Source organism: Oncorhynchus keta, chromosome 12 (assembly GCF_023373465.1).
Source record: "Oncorhynchus keta strain PuntledgeMale-10-30-2019 chromosome 12, Oket_V2, whole genome shotgun sequence".
Lineage (NCBI taxonomy): Eukaryota > Metazoa > Chordata > Actinopteri > Salmoniformes > Salmonidae > Oncorhynchus > Oncorhynchus keta.
Window position 1 is genome coordinate 48046768 of NC_068432.1, and position 22457 is coordinate 48069224.

The following is a 22457-nucleotide window of genomic DNA, read 5'->3' on the forward strand; positions in this document are numbered from 1 at the left end:
TCTAACGTGTCTTACCCTCATAGGTGAGGAGGTAGTCTAACGTGTCTTACCCTCATAGGTGGGGAGGTAGTCTAACATGTCTTACCCTCGTAGGTAGTCTAACGTGTCTTACCATCATAGGTGGGAGGTAGTCTAACATGTCTTATCCCCATAGGTAGTCTAACGTGTCTTATCCTCATAGGTAGTCTAACATGTCTTATCCTCATAGGCAGTCTAACGTGTCTTATCCTCATAGGTAGTCTAACGTGTCTTATCCTCGTAGGTGAGGAGGTAGTCTAACATGTCTTATCCTCATAGGTAGTCTAACATGTCTTACCCTCATAGGTGGGGAGGTAGTCTAACGTGTCTTACCCTCGTAGGTGAGGAGGTAGTCTAACGTGTCTTACCCTCATAGGTGGGGAGGTAGTCTAACGTGTCTTACCCTCATAGGTGGGGAGGTAGTCTAACGTGTCTTACCCTCGTAGGTGAGGAGGTAGTCTAACGTGTCTTATCCTCATAGGTAGTCTAACGTGTCTTACCCTCGTAGGTGAGGAGGTAGTCTAACATGTCTTATCCTCATAGGTAGTCTAACGTGTCTTATCCTCATAGGTAGTCTAACATGTCTTATCCTCATAGGTAGTCTAACGTGTCTTATCCTCATAGGTAGTCTAACATGTCTTATCCTCATAGGTAGTCTAACGTGTCTTACCCTCATAGGTGAGGAGGTAGTCTAACATGTCTTATCCTCATAGGTAGTCTAACGTGTCTTATCCTCATAGGTAGTCTAACATGTCTTATCCTCATAGGTAGTCTAACGTGTCTTATCCTCATAGGTAGTCTAACGTGTCTTATCCTCGTAGGTGAGGAGGTAGTCTAACATGTCTTATCCTCATAGGTAGTCTAACGTGTCTTACCCTCATAGGTGGGGAGGTAGTCTAACGTGCCTTACCCTCGTAGGTGAGGAGGTAGTCTAACGTGTCTTACCCTCGTAGGTAGTCTAATGTGTCTTACCCTCGTAGGTGAGTAGGTAGTCTAACGTGTCTTACCCTCATAGGTGGGGAGGTAGTCTAACATGTCTTACCCTCGTAGGTAGTCTAACGTGTCTTACCCTCGTAGGTGAGGAGGTAGTCTAACGTGTCTTACCCTCGTAGGTGAGGAGGTAGTCTAACATGTCTTACCCTCGTAGGTGAGGAGGTAGTCTAACATGTCTTACCCTCGTAGGTGAGGAGGTAGTAATATAATAATAATAATATATGCCATTTAGCAGACGCTTTTATCCAAAGCGACTTACAGTCATGTGTGCATACATTCTACGTATGGGTGGAGGAATCGAACCCACTACCCTGGCGTTACAAGCGCCATGCTCTACCAACTGAGCTACAGAAGGACCATAGGTAGTCTAACGTGTCTTACCCTCGTAGGTGAGGAGGTAGTCTAACGTGTCTTATCCTCATAGGTAATCTAACGTGTCTTACCCTCGTAGGTGAGGAGGTAGTCTAACATGTCTTATCCTCATAGGTAGTCTAACATGTCTTATCCTCATAGGTAGTCTAACGTGTCTTATCCTCATAGGTAGTCTAACATGTCTTATCCTCATAGGTAGTCTAACGTGTCTTATCCTCATAGGTAGTCTAACGTGTCTTATCCTCATAGGTAGTCTAACGTGTCTTATCCTCATAGGTAGTCTAACGTGTCTTATCCTCGTAGGTGAGGAGGTAGTCTAACGTGTCTTATCCTCATAGGTAGTCTAACGTGTCTTATCCTCGTAGGTGAGGAGGTAGTCTAACGTGTCTTATCCTCATAGGTAGTCTAACATGTCTTATCCTCATAGGTAGTCTAACGTGTCTTATCCTCGTAGGTGAGGAGGTAGTCTAACGTGTCTTATCCTCATAGGTAGTCTAACGTGTCTTATCCTCATAGGTAGTCTAACATGTCTTATCCTCATAGGTAGTCTAACGTGTCTTATCCTCATAGGTAGTCTAACATGTCTTATCCTCATAGGTAGTCTAACGTGTCTTATCCTCGTAGGTGAGGAGGTAGTCTAACGTGTCTTACCCTCGTAGGTGAGGAGGTAGTCTAACGTGTCTTACCCTCGTAGGTGAGGAGGTAGTCTAACGTGTCTTACCCTCATAGGTGAGGAGGTAGTCTAACATGTCTTACCCTCATAGGTGGGGAGGTAGTCTAACGTGTCTTACCTCGTAGGTGAGGAGGTAGTCTAACGTGTCTTACCCTCGTAGGTGAGGAGGTAGTCTAACGTGTCTTATCCTCGTAGGTGAGGAGGTAGTCTAACGTGTCTTACCCTCATAGGTGGGGAGGTAGTCTAACGTGCCTTACCCTCGTAGGTGAGGAGGTAGTCTAACGTGTCTTACCCTCGTAGGTAGTCTAACGTGTCTTACCCTCATAGGTGGGGAGGTAGTCTAACGTGTCTTACCCTCGTAGGTGAGGAGGTAGTCTAACGTGTCTTACCCTCGTAGGTGAGGAGGTAGTCTAACATGTCTTACCCTCGTAGGTGAGGAGGTAGTCTAACGTGTCTTACCCTCGTAGGTGAGGAGGTAGTCTAACATGTCTTACCCTCGTAGGTGAGGAGGTAGTCTAACGTGTCTTACCCTCGTAGGTGAGGAGGTAGTCTAACATGTCTTACCCTCGTAGGTGAGAAGGTAGTCTAACGTGTCTTACCCTCGTAGGTGAGGAGGTAGTCTAACATGTCTTACCCTCGTAGGTGAGGAGGTAGTCTAACGTGTCTTACCCTCGTAGGTGAGGAGGTAGTCTAACGTGTCTTACCCTCGTAGGTGAGGAGGTAGTCTAACGTGTCTTACCCTCGTAGGTGAGGAGGTAGTCTAACGTGTCTTACCCTCGTAGGTGAGGAGGTAGTCTAACGTGTCTTACCCTCGTAGGTGAGGAGGTAGTCTAACGTGTCTTACCCTCGTAGGTGAGGAGGTAGTCTAACGTGTCTTACCCTCGTAGGTGAGGAGGTAGTCTAACGTGTCTTACCCTCGTAGGTGAGGAGGTAGTCTAACGTGTCTTACCCTCGTAGGTGAGGAGGTAGTCTAACGTGTCTTACCCTCGTAGGTGAGGAGGTAGTCTAACGTGTCTTACCCTCGTAGGTGAGGAGGTAGTCTAACGTGTCTTACCCTCGTAGGTGAGGAGGTAGTCTAACGTGTCTTACCCTCGTAGGTGAGGAGGTAGTCTAACGTGTCTTACCCTCGTAGGTGAGGAGGTAGTCTAACGTGTCTTACCCTCGTAGGTGAGGAGGTAGTCTAACGTGTCTTACCCTCGTAGGTGAGGAGGTAGTCTAACGTGTCTTACCCTCGTAGGTGAGGAGGTAGTCTAACGTGTCTTACCCTCGTAGGTGAGGAGGTAGTCTAACGTGTCTTACCGTCGTAGGTGAGGAGGTAGTCTAACGTGTCTTAGTGTCTTACCCTCGTAGGTGAGGAGGTAGTCTAACGTGTCTTACCCTCGTAGGTGAGGAGGTAGTCTAACGTGTCTTACCCTCGTAGGTGAGGAGGTAGTCTAACGTGTCTTACCCTCGTAGGTGAGGAGGTAGTCTAACGTGTCTTACCCTCGTAGGTGAGGAGGTAGTCTAACGTGTCTTACCCTCGTAGGTGAGGAGGTAGTCTAACGTGTCTTACCCTCGTAGGTGAGGAGGTAGTCTAACGTGTCTTACCCTCGTAGGTGAGGAGGTAGTCTAACGTGTCTTACCCTCGTAGGTGAGGAGGTAGTCTAACGTGTCTTACCCTCGTAGGTGAGGAGGTAGTCTAACGTGTCTTACCCTCGTAGGTGAGGAGGTAGTCTAACGTGTCTTACCCTCGTAGGTGAGGAGGTAGTCTAACGTGTCTTACCCTCGTAGGTGAGGAGGTAGTCTAACGTGTCTTACCCTCGTAGGTGAGGAGGTAGTCTAACGTGTCTTACCCTCTAGGTGAGGAGGTAGTCTAACGTGTCTTACCCTCGTAGGTGAGGAGGTAGTCTAACGTGTCTTACCCTCGTAGGTGAGGAGGTAGTCTAACGTGTCTTACCCTCGTAGGTGAGGAGGTAGTCTAACGTGTCTTACCCTCGTAGGTGAGGAGGTAGTCTAACGTGTCTTACCCTCGTAGGTGAGGAGGTAGTCTAACGTGTCTTACCCTCGTAGGTGAGGAGGTAGTCTAACGTGTCTTACCCTCGTAGGTGAGGAGGTAGTCTAACGTGTCTTACCCTCGTAGGTGAGGAGGTAGTCTAACGTGTCTTACCCTCGTAGGTGAGGAGGTAGTCTAACGTGTCTTACCCTCGTAGGTGAGGAGGTAGTCTAACGTGTCTTACCCTCGTAGGTGAGGAGGTAGTCTAACGTGTCTTACCCTCGCAGGTGAGGAGGTAGTCTAACGTGTCTTACCCTCGCAGGTGAGGAGGTAGTCTAACGTGTCTTACCCTCGTAGGTGAGGAGGTAGTCTAACGTGTCTTACCCTCGTAGGTGAGGAGGTAGTCTAACGTGTCTTACCCTCGTAGGTGAGGAGGTAGTCTAACGTGTCTTACCCTCGTAGGTGAGGAGGTAGTCTAACGTGTCTTACCCTCGTAGGTGAGGAGGTAGTCTAACGTGTCTTACCCTCGTAGGTGAGGAGGTAGTCTAACGTGTCTTACCCTCGTAGGTGAGGAGGTAGTCTAACGTGTCTTACCCTCGTAGGTGAGGAGGTAGTCTAACGTGTCTTACCCTCGTAGGTGAGGAGGTAGTCTAACGTGTCTTACCCTCGTAGGTGAGGAGGTAGTCTAACGTGTCTTACCCTCGTAGGTGAGGAGGTAGTCTAACGTGTCTTACCCTCGTAGGTGAGGAGGTAGTCTAACGTGTCTTACCCTCGTAGGTGAGGAGGTAGTCTAACGTGTCTTACCCTCGTAGGTGAGGAGGTAGTCTAACGTGTCTTACCCTCGTAGGTGAGGAGGTAGTCTAACGTGTCTTACCCTCGTAGGTGAGGAGGTAGTCTAACGTGTCTTACCCTCGTAGGTGAGGAGGTAGTCTAACGTGTCTTACCCTCGTAGGTGAGGAGGTAGTCTAACGTGTCTTACCCTCGTAGGTGAGGAGGTAGTCTAACGTGTCTTACCCTCGTAGGTGAGGAGGTAGTCTAACGTGTCTTACCCTCGTAGGTGAGGAGGTAGTCTAACGTGTCTTACCCTCGTAGGTGAGGAGGTAGTCTAACGTGTCTTACCCTCGTAGGTGAGGAGGTAGTCTAACGTGTCTTACCCTCGTAGGTGAGGAGGTAGTCTAACATGTCTTACCCTCGTAGGTGAGGAGGTAGTCTAACGTGTCTTATCCTCATAGGTAGTCTAACGTGTCTTACCCTCGTAGGTGAGGAGGTAGTCCAGGATGACAGAGCCATGGGAACAGAGGAGACTACAGCGGTACTTCCCCAGATCTTTATTGGAGGCCTTGGTGATGGTGAGACACACTCTGCTCTCATCTCCAGCACTACACAGAGCAGAAAGGAGAGAATAAACCTTGAATCATTATTCTGAATTAACATCATCTATTCTTCCTAAGGCTTGTTCTCCAGTGTTTCCCAACTAGGGGTTCTATGAGACCATAGGCTCACGGATGAAATGCGTATGAGGGGCTACTTCAGGTGTATTCTGTGCAGAGTAAAACTCAATTGGTAGTACATTAATCGAAAAAGGTAGGAAACCCCTGCTCTATTAAACAACCCTGATGAAGGCAGCTTGCGGACAAAACATTGATTCATTAATGAATAATGAAAGTGTTATATTGACAGTGATAAGAGTCTAATAACTGAAAGCTATATTCCTTTAATTTCTTGGTCCCTGTTCAAAACATACACCTGACTCAACGTACACCTGACTCAACGTACACCTGACTCAACGTACACCTGACTCAACGTACACCTGACTCAACGTACACCTGACTCAACGTACACCTGACTCAACGTACACCTGACTCAACGTACACCTGACTCAGCATACACCTGTCTCAGCATACACCTGAATCAACGTACGTGTTGACTCACTTTCACTCTTTAGACATTTTTCAACAATGTTATTTCTAAAAGTTGTATTATGTAAGTAGAGACAGATAATATTACACAATAATCGTGACTGGCCATATTCCAACTAAGTGGAGATTTCTGGAACAATAACGATGATATTGCACCTGATGCACAGTTGAATCATAGCGTTATATAAAAACTGAACCTTCCTCCCACTCACGGCTGAATCATCATCACACAATGATGGGTTAATATCTGCCAAATATATTGCTACAGTAACCTACACTGACAGAGAGCAACACCAAGTGGACTTTCAAATAGTGGCGAGTCTCCCAAACCTCTCGTGGAGTATCCTCAGCTGTGATCTATACCATTACTATAATAGTACACTAAATCAACTGAGCCAACTAATAGTCAACCCTTTAATTAGTAGGATCAGGTACAGCTAGTTGGATCAGGTGTAGTTAGTTGGATCAGGTGTAGTTAGTTGCATCTGGTGTAGTTAGTTGGATCAGGTGTAGCTAGTTGGATCAGGTGTAGTTAGTTGGAACAGGTGTAGCTAGTTGTATCTGGTGTAGCTAGTTGGATCAGGTGTAGCTAGTTGGATCAGGTGTAGTTAGTTGCATCTGGTGTAGCTAGTTGGAACAGGTGTAGCTAGTTGCATCTGGTGTAGCTAGTTGGATCAGGTGTAGCTAGTTGGATCAGGTGTAGTTAGTTGGAACAGGTGTAGTTAGTTGGATCAGGTGTAGTTAGTTGGAACAGGTGTAGTTAGTTGGATCAGGTGTAGCTAGCTGGATCTGGTGTAGCTAGTTGGATCTGGTGTAGTTAGTACAGTGCCTTTAGAAAGTATTCAGACCCCTTCCCTTTATCCACATTTTGTTACGTTACAGCCTTATTCTAAAATTGATTAAATTAATGTTCTTATTTATCAATCTACACGCAATACCCCATAGTTAGAAACTTTTTCAAATGTATTAAAAATAAAAACAGAAATACCTTATTTACATAAGTATTGCTATGAGATTCGAAATTGAGCTTAGGCTCTGTTTCCATTGATCATCCTTGAGATGTTTTTACAACTTGATTGGAGTCCACCAATTGATTGGACATGATTTGGAAAGGCACACACCTGTCCATATAAGGTCCCACAGTTGACAGTGCATGTCAGAGCAAAAACCAAGCCATGAGATTGAAGGAATTGTCTGTAGAGCTCTGAGACAGGATTGTGTCGAGGCACAGTTCTGTGGAAGGGTACCAAAACATTTCTGCAGCATTGAAGATCCCCAAGAACACAGTGACTTCCATCATTCTGAAATGGAAGACGTTTGGAACCACCAAGATTCTTCCTAGAGCTGGCTGCCTGGCCAAATTGAGCAATTGGGAGGGAAGGGCCTTGGTCAGGGAGGTGACCAAGAACCCGATGGTCACTTTGACAGAACTCCAGAGTCCCTCTGTGGAGATGAGAGAACCTTCCAGAAGGACAACCATCTCTGCAGCACTCTACCAATCAGGCCTTTATGGTAGAGTGGCCAGACGGAAGCCACTCTTCAGTGAAAGGCACAACAGCCCTTTAGGAGTTTGCAAAATGACACCTAAAGGACTCTTAGACCATGAGAAACAGCATTCTCTGGTCTGATGAACCATCTGGAGGAAAACTGGCACCATCCCTACGGGGAAGCATGCTGGTGGCAGTATCATGCTGTGGGGATGTTTTTCAGCAGCAGGGAGACTAGTCAGGATACAGGGAAAGCTGAACGGAGCAAAGTACAGTGAGATCCTTGATGAAAACCTGCTCCAAAGCGCTCAGGAACTCAGACTGGGGCGAAGGTTCACCTTCCAACAGGAAAACGACCCTAAGCACACAGCCAAGACAACGAAGGAGTGGCTTCAGGAGAGGTCTCTGAATGTCCTTGATTGGCCCAGCTAGAGCCCGGACTTGAACCCGATCGAACATCTCTGGAGAGACCTGAAAATAGCTGTGTAGTGAGGCTCCCCAGCCAACCTGACAAGCTTGTAGCGTCATACTCAAGAAGACTCAAGGCTGTAATCGCTGCCAAAGGTTCAACAAAGTACTAAGTAAAGAGTCTGGATACTTATGTCTCCCAGAACTGGGCAAACATTTCGCAAACATTTCAACAAAAAAAAAATGTTTTGCTTAGTCATTATGCGGTATTGTGTGTAGGTTGACGATGGAAAAACAACAACAATTTAATCCATTTTAGAATAAGTCTGTAACGTAACAAAATGTGGAAAAAGTCAAGAGGTCTGAATACTTTCCGAATGTGTACTGAAATGATCAAATAAATGGAATGTCTGGGAGTATTAAATAAGATATTTGAGAAACACTGAAATATGGTAACGGGGTAGGGTAAACTAGCTCTCCCATAGGAACATTTAAGGGCATGGACAATATAATATAGTGTTAAATCAAATCAGGACTTGTACCTTCTCTTGATCTCAGCTAGCACTGTCCCATCTCTGGTCCAGGTGACAGTGTAGTCAGTAAAGACAGCCGTGAACTGACACCCTAGACTGAGACTCTGAGGATCGCCACTGACAGGCACGGCCTGGATCCGTTGCACCACTCTGGGCACTGGAAGAAAATATACACATATGTCTAAGAATTACACAGAAAATGTATATTATCGTTAATAATCATTTTAGAGTAGTTATCATAACATTAGACATGGGCTCAAATAGATTTATTGTTTTCTTTCAAATAGATAACCTGCGTAATCGAACCAATCGAATTGTTTCAAGTGCAAATCATGCCCATGTGGCGCTCCATGTAGGCTCAATCAAACGCTCTACGTATTTGAAAGAAAACAAATACCATTTGAACCCAGGTCGGTGTAATAGTAGAGTATACTGCAGTGCATTCCCACCTTCTTTTGGTGCATGATGTGTTCTCTGTTTCAGTACATCACTGTAGGCCTTCCTACGAGTCGTCTCAACAGCAGCCTTGGGTTCGTGTTTACCAAACTTGTCCTCAGACAGACGGCGACGCTTGATGACATCATCATTGGGCTGCTGGCCAATGGGGATGGTAGACTGGGGTACCATGGAGGAAGGGTCACTCGCTGTTGCACCTTGGCTGATGACAGAAGCGTCAACCAGAGATTTCACAGCAGGTTGTTTCTGGGCACCGTCTGAATGAACACTGTCCTTCTTACAAGGCAGAGCGGCTGTAGTCTTATCTTTGGTTTTCCCAGCCTTGGCTCCAAATTTGGCAACAAAGGTGTCTATTTTCCCATTGGTAGCAGTCTTCTGCTTAGCCCTGTTCTCCACCTCAACCAGGGAGTCTATCCCCTCGCTCTTCACTGATGCATTCTGGGAGTGTTTCCCAGAGTGTTTCTTCTTCTTCCCGTGGGCGTGGCCTTTGGTGTTAACATTCTCTGTTATGACGATAGTCTCTTTGACAGTCACAGGTCCATCGTCGCCATCATCGCGTGTTGTTAGGGGATCACATTTAATGTTAGATCCGAGCGGTAGGTTCTCTTGTGTTTTGGAGGTTGGTGGGGTCAGATGGTGAACCACAGCTGGCTTGTCTTTCTTGGAGTGTGTTCTGGTTTTATGAGGCATCTTGGAGCCTTTCTTTACGTCTGCTGTAACACAGTGGTTGGGTTCTTTATTTCTGTCTGATTGTATTTGTTTCAACAAGGACGTTCTGGAGTCTAGAGGGTTCTCCTGGTCTAGAGTGAAGTATGCAACACGTTCCTTCTCTGAGATCATCAAGTGATCACCGGTCACAATGATATAGTTGGAGAGTTCTTTACCGAGGGAGCTGACCTCATGTGGGACTGTGATGTTTTTCTTTCTGTCAAGAGACCAAGATGCTGTTGATTCCTCACTTGACGAAGACGATGCTGGAATGTCCCTGTTCAGATTCTGACCGGAGCAAACGGTCAACTTTCCACCCTTGTCCTCTGATGTTGTATCTCTAGAACCCGTATTCCTCTTTGTTTTCGTCAACAACAGTTTTTCCTCTTTGTTTACCACAGGTGTCTTCTTATCAATCTTCCCTCGGAAACAGGCGGGCAAAACGGGCAGTCGGGGCACATTAGATTGTATAAACCCACAGCTCTGACCTCGCTGCTCATTGAGCAGTGATCTCTTAGGACTGGCTTGGACAGTATCCCCTTCCAAAGCGCTGTTCGTCCGGCAAAAGAGAGATCGGCCCACACTGAGACTCAGAGGAGCTAAAGGCATAACAGGCATTAAAAATGGTGGATTCCCCCACTGTGGCCTCTTCCCCTCCGTCTCCTGGAGGTCCTTCCTGTCTGTGTTGGGGGACACATGTATGTCCGCCTTAATGCCTCGGGACGTTGTGTCTCTGTGTGCCGGCATGTATGTGTTCCTGTCAGAGTCTGTGGTACATTGAAACTTCTTAAATGACTGTTGATGTCTCTTGTCGCCACACAGATGCTCCACCTGATGTGCCTTGCTACTGGAAGGGTAACCGGAGACGCTCAGCGACCCATAACTTCTCTCTTCATCTTCCCCCTCAATGAACAAGCCGCCCAGCTGGGAGAGACTGTTTTCTGTCACATTTTGCACTGCATCTCTAAGGTGCTACATGGGGAGAAATAAACAACGTTTAAAATGGTTCAATGGTCACCGAAGGTGTAGGTTCAGCCCTAATGTATGTGCTCTCTGTCACCTGGAGCTGCATGACAAATGGTCCAGGAACACAAGGAAATCACAAAGGACAATACCTAACTTGTATCTGGACAGGGTGAACTCTGATGCTATCTATATGGATATATGATCTCTGTGGTAACTGTTCACTGAGGATAACTCTGATGCTATCTATATGGATATATGATCTCTGTGGTAACTGTTCACTGAGGATAACTCTGATGCTATCTATATGGATATATGATCTCTGTGGTAACTGTTCACTGAGGATAACTCTGATGCTATCTATATGGATATATGATCTCTCTTATCAGGTATCCAGTCCATGGAGGAAGGTTCTATGATCAATTCTAATTTCCTAGGCTTCTAGACCTCTGGGCTTCTAGACCTCTAGGCTTCTAGACCTCTGGGCTTCTAGACCTCTAGCCTTCTAGACCTCTAGACCTCTAGGCTTCTAGACCTCTGGGCTTCTAGACCTCTAGACCTCTAGGCTTCTAGACCTCTAGGCTTCTAGACCTCTGGCTTCTAGACCTCTGGGCTTCTAGACCTCTAGGCTTCTAGACCTCTAGGCTTCTAGACCTCTAGCCTTCTAGACCTCTAGGCTTCTAGACCTCTGGGCTTCTAGACCTCTAGACCTCTAGGCTTCTAGACCTCTGGGCTTCTAGACCTCTAGGCTTCTAGACTTCTAGGCTTTTAGACCTCTGGGCTTCTAGACCTCTAGGCTTCTAGACCTCGGTGCCAGTAAGCATCTCTTTGTTCATGCTTTGTCTTGTAAGTTACACTTAGGATCTACAATATATGCTTAGCAATACCTTGTAAATGCGTGTTAATACCTTGTAACTTAAGCTTTATGCCTTGTATGTGAATCCATTCATTTTACAAAGTTATTACATACACCTGTATTTAGAATTCCATTCTCAGACATTTCTTCAATATCTATTTCTGTCTTCTTGCACATTGCTATTTATATTGATGGAGTCAGATTAACAATTTAATAGGTTAATTGCTTAATCTTATTACGAGTCACATGCAATATATGTATAATATACTGTATATTTTTTATTTTATTTAACTAGGCAAGTCAGTTAAGAACAAATTCTTATTTTCAATGACGGCCTAGGAACAGTGGGTTAACTGCCTGTTCAGGGGCAGAACGACAGATTTGTACCTTGTCAGCTCGGGGGTTTGAACTTGCAACCTTCCGGTTACTAGTCCAACGCTCTAACCACTAGGCTTCCTGTCGCCTCTACGCTCTAACCACTAGGCTACCCTGCCGCCTCTACACTCTAACCACTAGGCTACCCTGCCGCCTCTACACTCTAACCACTAGGCTACCCTGCCGCCTCTACACTCTAACCACTAGGCTACCCTGCCGCCTCTACGCTCTAACCACTAGGCTTCCTGCCGCCTCTACACTCTAACCACTAGGCTACCCTGCCGCCTCTACACTCTAACCACTAGGCTACCCTGCCGCCTCTACACTCTAACCACTAGGCTACCCTGCCGCCTCTACACTCTAACCACTAGGCTACCTGCCGCCTCTACACTCTAACCACTAGGCTACCCTGCCGCCTGAAATATTACTGCCCACTACACAGGGTAATATTGAAAGGTTCAATATGCAAAGATTCAAAAGACATTAAATAGTATAAACAGTAGTAGCAGGTTAGACAATAAAGAAGGATAATTATTGTTCCCGAAGACATCTATCTAAAAACATATTTATTTCTCATATATTTGTTGTCATAGATTGTCGTAAACATATCTTGCTGTATAACAACTTGCTTTATGTTGATCAGAGTCAACAGTCTTACATATAACTTACTGTAAATGTGGGAGTGGTCTGGTCTATAGCACTGTTATGGGCAGTGCACTATTAACTGTGCAACTCAAACTGTTTTAGCCAATCAGTGTCCCTTTATCCTCCCAGGCCTTTAACCCAGTGAGTGAGCTTTGTTAGACTGCTCTGAAGGTGTGTGTGTGTGTGTGTGTGTGTGTGTGTGTGTGTGTGTGTGTGTGTGTGTGTGTGTGTGTGTGTGTGTGTGTGTGTGTGTGTGTGTGTGTGTGTGTGTGTGTGTGTGTGTGTGTGTGTGTTGAGAGAGAGAGAGTACGGGTGAAGAGAGTCTTGTTACACTCCTTAGCTGTGCTTCCATCCTGGGGTGCGTGCTATTATCATCAAACACCCACTAAAATTAGCGATGCCATTTCTGTTCTGTCTATCTGAGTTTTTTCTAGGCCTCTCATTTCCTTAGACCACTTCACAGGGCCAGCTGTCAGTCTCAGAGCTATCCTCCCAGAGCTATCCTCCCAGAGCTAGCCGAGAGCTATCCTCCCAGAGCTAGTCTCCCAGAGCTAGTCTCCCAGAGCTAGCCGAGAGCTATCCTCCCAGAGCTAGTCTCCCAGAGCTTGCCGAGAGCTATCCTCCCAGAGTTAGGCGAGAGCTATCCTCCCAGCGCTAGTCTCCCAGAGCTAGCCGAGAGCTATCCTCTAAGAGCTAGTCTCCCAGAGCTAGCCGAGAGCTATTCTCCCAGAGCTAGTCTCCCAGAGATAGCCGAGAGCTATCCTCCCAGAGCTAGCCGATAGCTATCCTCCCAGAGCAAGTCTCCCAGAGCTAGCCGAGAGCTATCCTCCCAGAGCTATCCTCCCAGAGCTAACCTCCCAGAGCTAGCCCAGAGCTAACCTCCCAGAGCTAGCCCAGAACTAGGCTCCCAGATATAGCCCAGAGCTAGCCCAGAGCTAGCCCAGAGCTAGACTCTCACATGAGAAATCAAGGAACAGATACTACCTAACAACCCTTCCACATCTGACTCAGTCAGACTGAATAAACCAACATACTGTAGCGACCAGGGTGGCTTGGCTGTTTCAGACCACCTTCAGTCCTCAGTCAGACTACGTGCCACTGGCTACAGAATAGTGCTCTGCCCTACATAAGAGTTTCCTATACTCTGTTCTCTCTCTCTCTCTCTCTCTCTCTCTCTCTCTCTCTCTCTCTCTCTCTCTCTCTCTCTCTCTCTCTCTCTCTCTCTCTCTCTCTCTCTCTCTCTCTGCTTGGCTGGCTGTGAAGGTATGGAATACTGAACGTTGTGATGATGTTTCAGGTTGCAGTGTAATTGATGTTGTGGGCTATTATTAGTACATGATAAAGGTGAGTGTCGCCTCAGGGTTAGTTTCTGACCGACAGAAAGACATAACTCTTGTGAAAGTGTGTGTGTCAGTACAAAATCCACTGCTGTTGATCAACTACTACAGTATCTAAATCAAATAACATAATACACTTGAAATCTTACCTGGTTCTGAAATCTGCCAAACCTGTCCTCTAGTAAATAACTGTCTCTCTTGTGGCTAATATCAATGTCTGTTTCCATTTCCAACACATCTCTCCCCACAGACGCAGCACCCGAGGCGGATGAGGAAAAGGATATGGGCGGAGGAGCCAGCACCGCCTCAGTCGTATTGATCACCAGCCCGTAGAGTTTGGTGGTGGGAGAGGCCAGTGTGTCAGACGATGAACCCAGGGTTGAGTGGCTATCTGTGGGATAGGCAGAGCAGTCATCCTCAATGATCACCAGCTCTCCAACAGGCTCCTGATCTCCCTGCCCTGCTGATGATATACACCCGCTGTGGGACTCCTCTGTCTGGGTGTCTTCCCCTTGCCCTTCCCTGTCCTGGAGGCCACCCACTACCAGTAGCTCTTCTGGCCCAGCGAGGATGGGGCTCTCTGGGCTGGCTCTGGGCTCCACTGCCTGGTGTTGGATGGCCATGGGTGTCTGTGGATATGCTTGTGCCTGTCCCTGTTTCTGTGTGAGTGCAGCTGTTCCTGTAAAGTCTTCGGGTCGCGGTCCTCCTCCAGGGACTATGACAGCCCAGTCGGAGAACGTGCTATACCAGCTGTCAGTGGACACAGACCTATCAAAAGGTGGCACAGACAACCCCTGGTCCGAATCACAGCCTCCCTGACCAATAGCAGCCTCCGTTCCCAGTAGGAAACCCGACTCCTTTGTGTTGTCCGGACATTCTGTGACACCGCTGCCTCTGATAGGATAAAGGTCCCACTCGTCCCCACCCAAAATAGCCCCTTCTTCCCCCTCCCCATCCTCAGCTGCCAGGGTCTGATACTGGCACGCGTCCAGCCACAACTCGTTAGGACTGTCATTGTTTTCCTCTGAGCGCTTTAAACTAGCTCCCTCTGTCCCATCATGTGTCACACTAGTGATGCTATCACATAAGACCCAATAAGCATCAACAGGTGGTGGTGTAGCATCATGATAGCCCGGTGCTAGTCCCTCTGACTGGGCCATGTCCTCTTTCTCTGTCCTAACATGGTGGTGGTGGTGGTGGTGGTGGTGGTTTAAGAGTCCTGTCACCGGATCCTGGGTGACTAGCATTAAGACATGTGTGTCACAGTGACAGTCAGTCACATTGTCCTCCACTGTGTCATTTTTATGGGTAATCTGTCGCGTCTCCTGGATTAGGTTAAGTGTGTCAGGGTCAGTGACGCTGGCCTGGGTATTTGAGTGAGGGGGTATAAGTTCCATAGGGCCAACACTGATACCAATACCAACACCATGTATCCGTTTGTGACTGGGACAGGGGCGATGGGGGGCCACTGGCCCCTGTGGGGGGTGGATTAAGACAAGTGTGTCAGGGTCAGTGACGCTGTTCTCTGTCTGGGTATTTGGCTTAGGGGATATGGGCTCCATGAAGTCGGCACCTTCTATCCCTCTGGGGCCAGGGCTTGGGCTCGGACCTGGCCAGCAGTGGGGCTCTGGGCCCTGGGAGGTGAGTGCAGGTTTGAGCTGGGTGTCTGGGAGGGGTGGTATGGGTTCCGTAGAACAGAGCCTGTACATCCGTCTGCGGCTAAGGCTGGGGCAGGCTGGTGTCAGGGTGTCTGGCTCTAAGAGGGGTGGTATATCTTCCTCCATAGCGCCAATGTATCGAACGTGAGTCAGGCTCACAGTCAAAAGGGAATTTCCTATTGGGCTAACGGTTAAGAAGTTGGTTTCTCCCGTGGGAGAGCCGGATTCAGATCCCGCCCGCGACACCAACACAGTTCATCCCTCTGGGGTTGGGGCAGCAGGAGGCCCCTGAGAGGTGGGTGCAGGCTGGGCTTGGGGCAGCAGGAGGCCCCTGAGAGGTGGGTGCAGGCTGGGCTTGGGGCAGCAGGAGGCCCCTGAGAGGTGGGTGCAGGCTGGGCTTGGGGCAGCAGGAGGCCCCTGAGAGGTGGGTGCAGGCTGGGCTTGGGGCAGCAGGAGGCCCCTGAGAGGTGGGTGCAGGCTGGGCTTGGGGCAGCAGGAGGCCCCTGAGAGGTGGGTGCAGGCTGGGCTTGGGGCAGCAGGAGGCCCCTGAGAGGTGGGTGCAGGCTGGGCTTGGGTCAGTAGGAAGTCACTGGGCCAACGGGTGGGTGCAGACTGGCGTCGAGGCTGGGCACTACACGGGTCTGTGGACCGGAGCTGGTTGTGGTGACACCAGCCCTTGTCATTTAGATATTGTCCACCAAGAGCTAGTAACTACAACTTTCCTGTTCGACTGTTCCTTCCTCCATTCTACAGTACTGTCATCCACTCCGAATGGGTTTGTTCAGGAAGATCTGTGGAGTAAAATATGGATCTTATTACACAAAATAATACAACACCTTAAGTCTCTTAGGACCGATCCTAATCTCTTAAAGCTTGATAATAAATTACCATTGGAGAAGATAAGCAATAAATATCCTACAACAGGGATTATCTTGAGGGGATAATAAACCCCACCGTCTCCCTCTAGCTGTCAATAAAACCCACTTTCTCCCTCTAGCTGTCATTACACCCACTATCTCTAGCATTCAATAAATCCACGGTCTCCCTCTAGCTGTCACTAAACTAATGGTCTCCCTCTAGCTATCTCCCTCTAGCTGTCTCCCTCTAGCTGTCAATAAATCCACTATCTCCCTTTAGCTGTCAATAAACATCTATCTCCCTCTAGCTGTCAATAAATCCACCATCTCCTTTTAACAAAATCTCTCTAGCTATCTCCCTATAGCTGTCTCCCTCTAGATATCTCCCTGCAGCTATCTCCCTCGAGCTGTCAAGAAACACACTGTCTCCCTCTAGCTGCCAATATACCCACTGTTTCCTTCTAGGTGTCAATATACCCACTGTCTCCTTCTAGCTGTCAATACACCCACTATCTCCCTCTAGCTCTCAATACACCCACTATCTCCCTCTAGCTGTCTCCCTCTTGCTATCTCCCTGTAGCAATCTCCAAATAGCTAGAGGGAGATAGGATAGTGGGTTTACTGACAGTTAAAGGGAGATAGCTAGAGGGAGATAGTGGGTGTATTGACAGCTATCTCCCCTTAACTGTCAGTAAACCCACTATCTCTCTAAAACTCTGTAGAAAGGCCAGAACCTACCTCACACTAACAATCTCCATCAAGTTGTCAACAAACCCACTATTTCCCTCTAGCTGTCAGTAAACCCACTATCTCCCTCTAGCTGTCAATAAACCCACTATCTCCCTCTACCTGTCAATAAATCCAGTCTCCATGTAGCTGTCATTAAACCATTTATCTCCCTTTAGCTGTCAATAAACCCACAATCTCCCTCTAGCTGTTAATAAATCCGCCATCTCCATTTAGCCATTTCCCTCTAGCTGTCAATAAAGCCACTATCTCCTTCTAGTTATCTCCCTCTAGCTGTTAAAAAAACCACTTTCTCACCCTAACTATCTCCCTACAGATGTCAATACACCCACTATCTCCTTCTAGTTATGTCCCTCTAGCTGTTAATAAACCCACTTTCTCACTCTAACTATCTCCCTCTATCTGTCAATACACCAACTATCTCCCTCTAGCTATCTTCCCTCCATCTGTCAGTGAACCCACTATCCCATCTCCTTCTAGCTGTCAATAAACCCACTATCTCTCTCAAGCTAACTCTCTATATTTATCTCCATCTAGCTGTCTCCCTCTAGCTATCTCCCTGTAGCTATCTCCCTTTAGCTGTCAATAAACCCACGATCTCCCTCTACCTGTCAATAAATCCAGTCTCCCTGTCACTGTCAATAAAACCAGTGATTCACGTTAGCTGTCAATAACCCACTATCTCCCTCTAGCTGGCAATAAACCCACTATCTCTGACTAGCAATCTACCTATAGTTGTCAATAAACCAACTATCCCCCTCTAGCTGTCCAAAAACCCACCATCTCCATCTCATTGTCAATAAACCCACTATCATCCTCTAGCTGTCAATATACCCACTATCTCCCTCTAGCTATCTCCCTATAGATATCTAACTCTAGCTATCTCCCTCCAGCTGTCAATACAGCCACTATCTCACTCTAGCTATCTCCCTCTAGCTATCTCCTTCTAGTTGTCAATAAACATAACATTTCCCTATAGCTGTCAATAAACCCACTATCTCCCTTTAGCTGTCAATAAACCCACTATCTCCCTTTAGCTGTCAATAAACCTACTATCCTCATCTAGTTAATGCCCTCTAGTTATCTCTGTGTTGCTATCAATAAATCCTCTGTTTTCCTCTAGCTGTCAATAAACTAACTGTCTCCCTCTTGCTATCTACCTCTAGCTGTCTCCCTCTAGCTGTCAATAAATCCACTATCTCCCGTTAGCTGTCAATACACCTCTATCTCCCTCTAGCTGTCAATAAATCCAACATCTCCTTTTAACTAAATCCCTCTAGCTATCTCCCTATAGCTGTCTCCCTCTAGATATCTCCCTTTAGCTATCTCCCTCTAGCTGTCAATAAACCCACTATCTCCCTCTAGCTGTCTCCCTTTAACTGTCAGTAAACCCACTATCCTATCTCCCTCTAGCTGTCAATAAACCCACTATCTCCCTCTAGCTGTCTCCCTCTTGCTATCTCCCTGTAGCTATCTCCACACAGCTAGAGGGAGATAGTGGGTGTATTGACAGCTATCTCCCTTTAACTGTCAGTAAACCCACTATCATATCTCCCTCTAGCTGTCAATAAACCCACTATCTCCCTGTAGCTATCTCCCTGTAGCTATCTCCCTATAGCTGTCAATAAACTCCATGTCTCCCTTTAGCTGTCAATAAACCCACTGTCTCCCTCTAGCTGTCTCCCAGTAGCTATCTCCTTGTATGTATCTCCCTCTAGCTGTCAATAATCTCAATGTGGGGCAGCAGGGTAGCCTAGTGGTTAGAGCATTGGACTAGTAACCGGAAGGTTGCAAGTTCAAACCCCCGAGCTGACAAGGTACAAATCTGTCATTCTGCCCCTGAACAGGCAGTTAACCCACTGTTCCTAGGCTGTCATTGAAAATAAGAATTTCTTCTTAACTGACTTGCCTGGTTAAATAAAGGTAAAAAAAATAAAGAATGTCTCCCTTTAAGTCATTTATGAACATTTTAACATCTTGGCCATGTTCTGTTATAATTTCCACTCGGAACAGCCAGAAGAGGACTGGCCACCCCACATAGCCTGGTTCCTCTCTAGGTTTCTTCCTAGGTTCTGGCCTTTCTAGGGAGTTTTTCCTAGCCACCGTGCTTCTACACCGGCATTGCTTGCTGTTTGGGGTTTTAGGCTGGGTTTCTGTACAGCACTTTGAGATATCAGCTGATGTACGAAGGGCTATATAAATACATTTGATTTGATTTGACTTTAGCTGTCAATAAACCCACTATCAATAAATCCACTCACTCCTTGTAGCTATCAGTAAACACACTATGTCCTTTAGCTATCTTCCTCTATCTGTCAATAAACCCACGATCTAATACATATCTCCATCTCGCTGTCAATAAATCCACTTTCCCTCCCTAGCTATCTCCCTCTAGCTGTCTCCCTCTTGCTATCTCCCTGTATAGATAGCAAGAGTGAGACAGCTAGAAGGAGATAGCTAGAGGGAGATAGTGGATTTATTGACAGCGAGATGAGACAACTAGAGGGTGATAGCTAGAGGGAGATCCCTCCTAGCTATCACCCTCTAGTTGTCTCATCTAGCTGTCAATAAATCCACTATCTCCCTCTCGCTATCTCCTTCTAGCTATGTCCCTCTAGCTGTCTCCCTCTTGCTATCTCCTTGTAGCTATCTCCCTCTAGCTGTCAATAAACCCACTGTCTCCATCTAGACAAGAAACCCACTATCTCCCTCTAGCGGTCAATAAATCCACAATCTCTCTCTATCTGTCAATAAACACACTATCTCCCTCTAGCTGTCAATAAAACCACTGATTCCCTCTAGCTGTCAATAAATCCACAGTCTCCCTCTAGCTATCTTGTTTTAGCTGTCAATAAATCCACTACCCCCCTTTAGCTGTTGATTAACCACTATCTCCCTCTCGCTTTCAAGACACGTATTAATTAGTAATCTGCTACTCTCCTCTGAAAACAAATGATCTGTCTACCTGTTGTACTGTATTTTTGGGATAACGAAGTGGGATTAAAATAAATGACCTAGTTGTGTTGGTCTGTGGTGGGGTTTGCAGTTTTTGAAACATTTCTTTTGGTTCCATTGCAACAGACAAGCTCAATCAAGCACAGATAAAGTATACTGACAGTGACATTAGTGCTTGAGGGAGATGGCCCCTTTTTCTCCACCCTACCCTGCTCTGCACTGCACTGAGCTAAACTGTCCAGCTGGGTAGGTGTCTGGTGGCAGGGACTGTGGAAAAATACCAGTTCACCCATGTGCTGCATTAGTGTCATTCCAGTTTAGATGAAGGGCACCTTAGCCTGGACCTCAGCGCTGTTGTTTAACAAGATATATCCACAGCTATTGACTAGCATGACACTTTCCATTACATTCTAAAACAAGACATTCCAATCCTTCCAAACTAATCCCACCTGGCACTATTCAAGCTTTGATACGGTGTAAACAGAGATAAATGATTAAAAATAGGATCGATTAAGCCTTCATTATGCATTGAATCAATGATCAAATCAAATCAAATATTACTTTTTCACATGCTTCGTAAACAACAGGTGTTGACTAACAGTGAAATACTTATTTAGCGGTTCGATTCCCACAAATACAGACAGAAAGCAAATATAAGTCATAGAAAAATAATAGCACAAGGAATAAAAACACATTTACATTTACATTTAAGTCATTTAGCAGACGCTCTTATCCAGACACAATGAGTAATGATACTATGGCTATATATACAGGGAACCAGTACCGAGTCGATATGCAGGGGTACAAGGTCATGTTTGATTTAACCTTTATTTTATTTAACTAGGCAAGTCACTTAAGAACAAATTCTTATTTACAATGTCGGCCTACCCCGGCCAAACCCTATCCCGGACAACCCTGGGCCAATTGTGAGCCGCCCTATGGGACTCCCAATCACGGCCGGTTGTGATAAAGCCCGGAATCAAAGCTGTTCAGGGTCCTGTTGGTTAACTACTTAACTAACTATTTAACATTCTTATGGCTTGGGGGTAGCTGTTGGTTAACTACTTAACTAACTATTTAACATTCTTATGGCTTGGGGGTAGCTGTTGGTTAACTACTTAACTAACTATTTAACATTCTTATGGCTTGGGGGTAGCTGTTGGTTAACTACTTAACTAACTATTTAACATTCTTATGGCTCGGGGGTAGCTGTTGGTTAACTACTTAACTAACTATTTAACAGTCTTATGGCTTGGGGGTAGCTGTTGGTTAACTACTTAACTAACTATTTAACAGTCTTATGGCTTGGGAGTAGCTGTTCAGGTTCCTGTTGGTTCCAGACCATTTTAGGGTCTTCCTCTGACACTGCCTGGTATAGAGGTCCTGGATGGCAGTAGTGCCTTGTGGTCGCGTTAACACTGTAAGGAGTTCTGACAGCAAGTTCCAACATGATAACTGATTTAAATCTACGACATAACAAAGTGAGGCAATTCCAAAATACAACAGTTGATCCTTTAAAAATGGATGTTGATGTGACCTGTACAATTCTAAAGTAGATCAACTCACACTTCAAAGAGCTAAAGGTGAAAGTTAGGCATGTCTTCAAGCAGGAAGTGTCCAAGACTATGACCAACGTACACATGACTAGTGCTAAGAGACAGCTGGATTTCTACATCTAGTTGGTATCTGACCATCTGGAGTGTGTGTGTGTGTGTGTCAGTGGAGACTGCTGACAGAAGGACCCCTCATTATAATGTCCGGAATGGAGTCAATGGAATGGAATCAAACACATGTTTTTTGGGGGAGGGGTGTTTTGTGTGGTTGATGCCATTCCATTCACTCCACTCTGGCAATCATTATGAGCTGTCCTCCCCTCAGAAACCCCCAGTGTGTGTGTGTGTGTGTGTGTGTGTGTGTGTGTGTGTGTGTGTGTGTGTGTGTGTGTGTGTGTGTGTGTGTGTGTGTGTGTGTGTGTGTGTGTGTGTGTGTGTGTGTGTGTGTGTGTGTGTGTGTGTGTGTGTGTGTGTGTGTGTGTAAGATTAGTCAGCGATTAGTCAGAGTCTGGTCTATTCTGGCATTAAGAGATGATAAAGCTGTCGTCACATAGCTGTAGTGAAACTCTGCGGCCTCATCCATCAGATCACTGTTTTGACTCCAGGTCTACTGTCCACACCAAGCTACAAAGATAGTCGTACATGTCCTCATTTCAGTTCTTCAAATACGAGTTGGTTCTTAATTGACTTACCTGTATGAGCAAACGTTTTCAAAAAATGTAACGAAGACAATTCTGCTGTCTTGATGTCCGAATACATTTGAATCTATAATTGAATCCCACAGTTATAAAACGTATAGTAAAAACATAGGTCCTGTTGGATATTAATAGGATACTGAGAATCTATGATTTAATAACTAAATCAACGTATAACATAGACCCATGTATTTTACAAATTACATCTCAATCCTTTTTGGGGCGGCAGGGTAGCCTAGTGGTTAGAGTGTAGGGGCGGCAGGGTAGCCTAGTGGTT

At 46.3% G+C, this 22457-nt stretch overlaps 1 protein-coding gene and 1 long non-coding RNA gene across 4 annotated transcripts in view; one reads left to right on the forward strand and one right to left on the reverse strand.

Moving 5' to 3' along the window:
• The window catches only part of alpk2 (alpha-kinase 2), a 29645-nt gene that overhangs the window by 5328 nt on the left and 1860 nt on the right, over positions 1-22457 (reverse strand). Inside the window, exons 2-5 of the mRNA XM_052458741.1 lie at positions 13865-16164; positions 8825-10511; positions 8385-8532; positions 5280-5407 (exon numbers count right to left, since the gene is read on the reverse strand). Of these exons, the coding sequence (XP_052314701.1) occupies positions 5280-5407; positions 8385-8532; positions 8825-10511; positions 13865-15499 (3598 nt within the window). The 5' untranslated portion in view covers positions 15500-16164. The remainder of the gene's footprint in view (positions 1-5279; positions 5408-8384; positions 8533-8824; positions 10512-13864; positions 16165-22457) is intronic.
• Positions 476-2108, forward strand: LOC127906426 (uncharacterized). 3 transcript variants are annotated; one of them, XR_008061300.1, is made up of 3 exons: positions 476-588; positions 1409-1524; positions 1954-2108. It is a non-coding gene; the product is annotated as an uncharacterized LOC127906426 (long non-coding RNA). The 3 variants fall into 3 exon arrangements; XR_008061302.1 differs by lacking the exon at positions 1954-2108 and adding an exon at positions 1900-1937; XR_008061301.1 differs by lacking the exon at positions 1954-2108 and adding an exon at positions 1784-1821.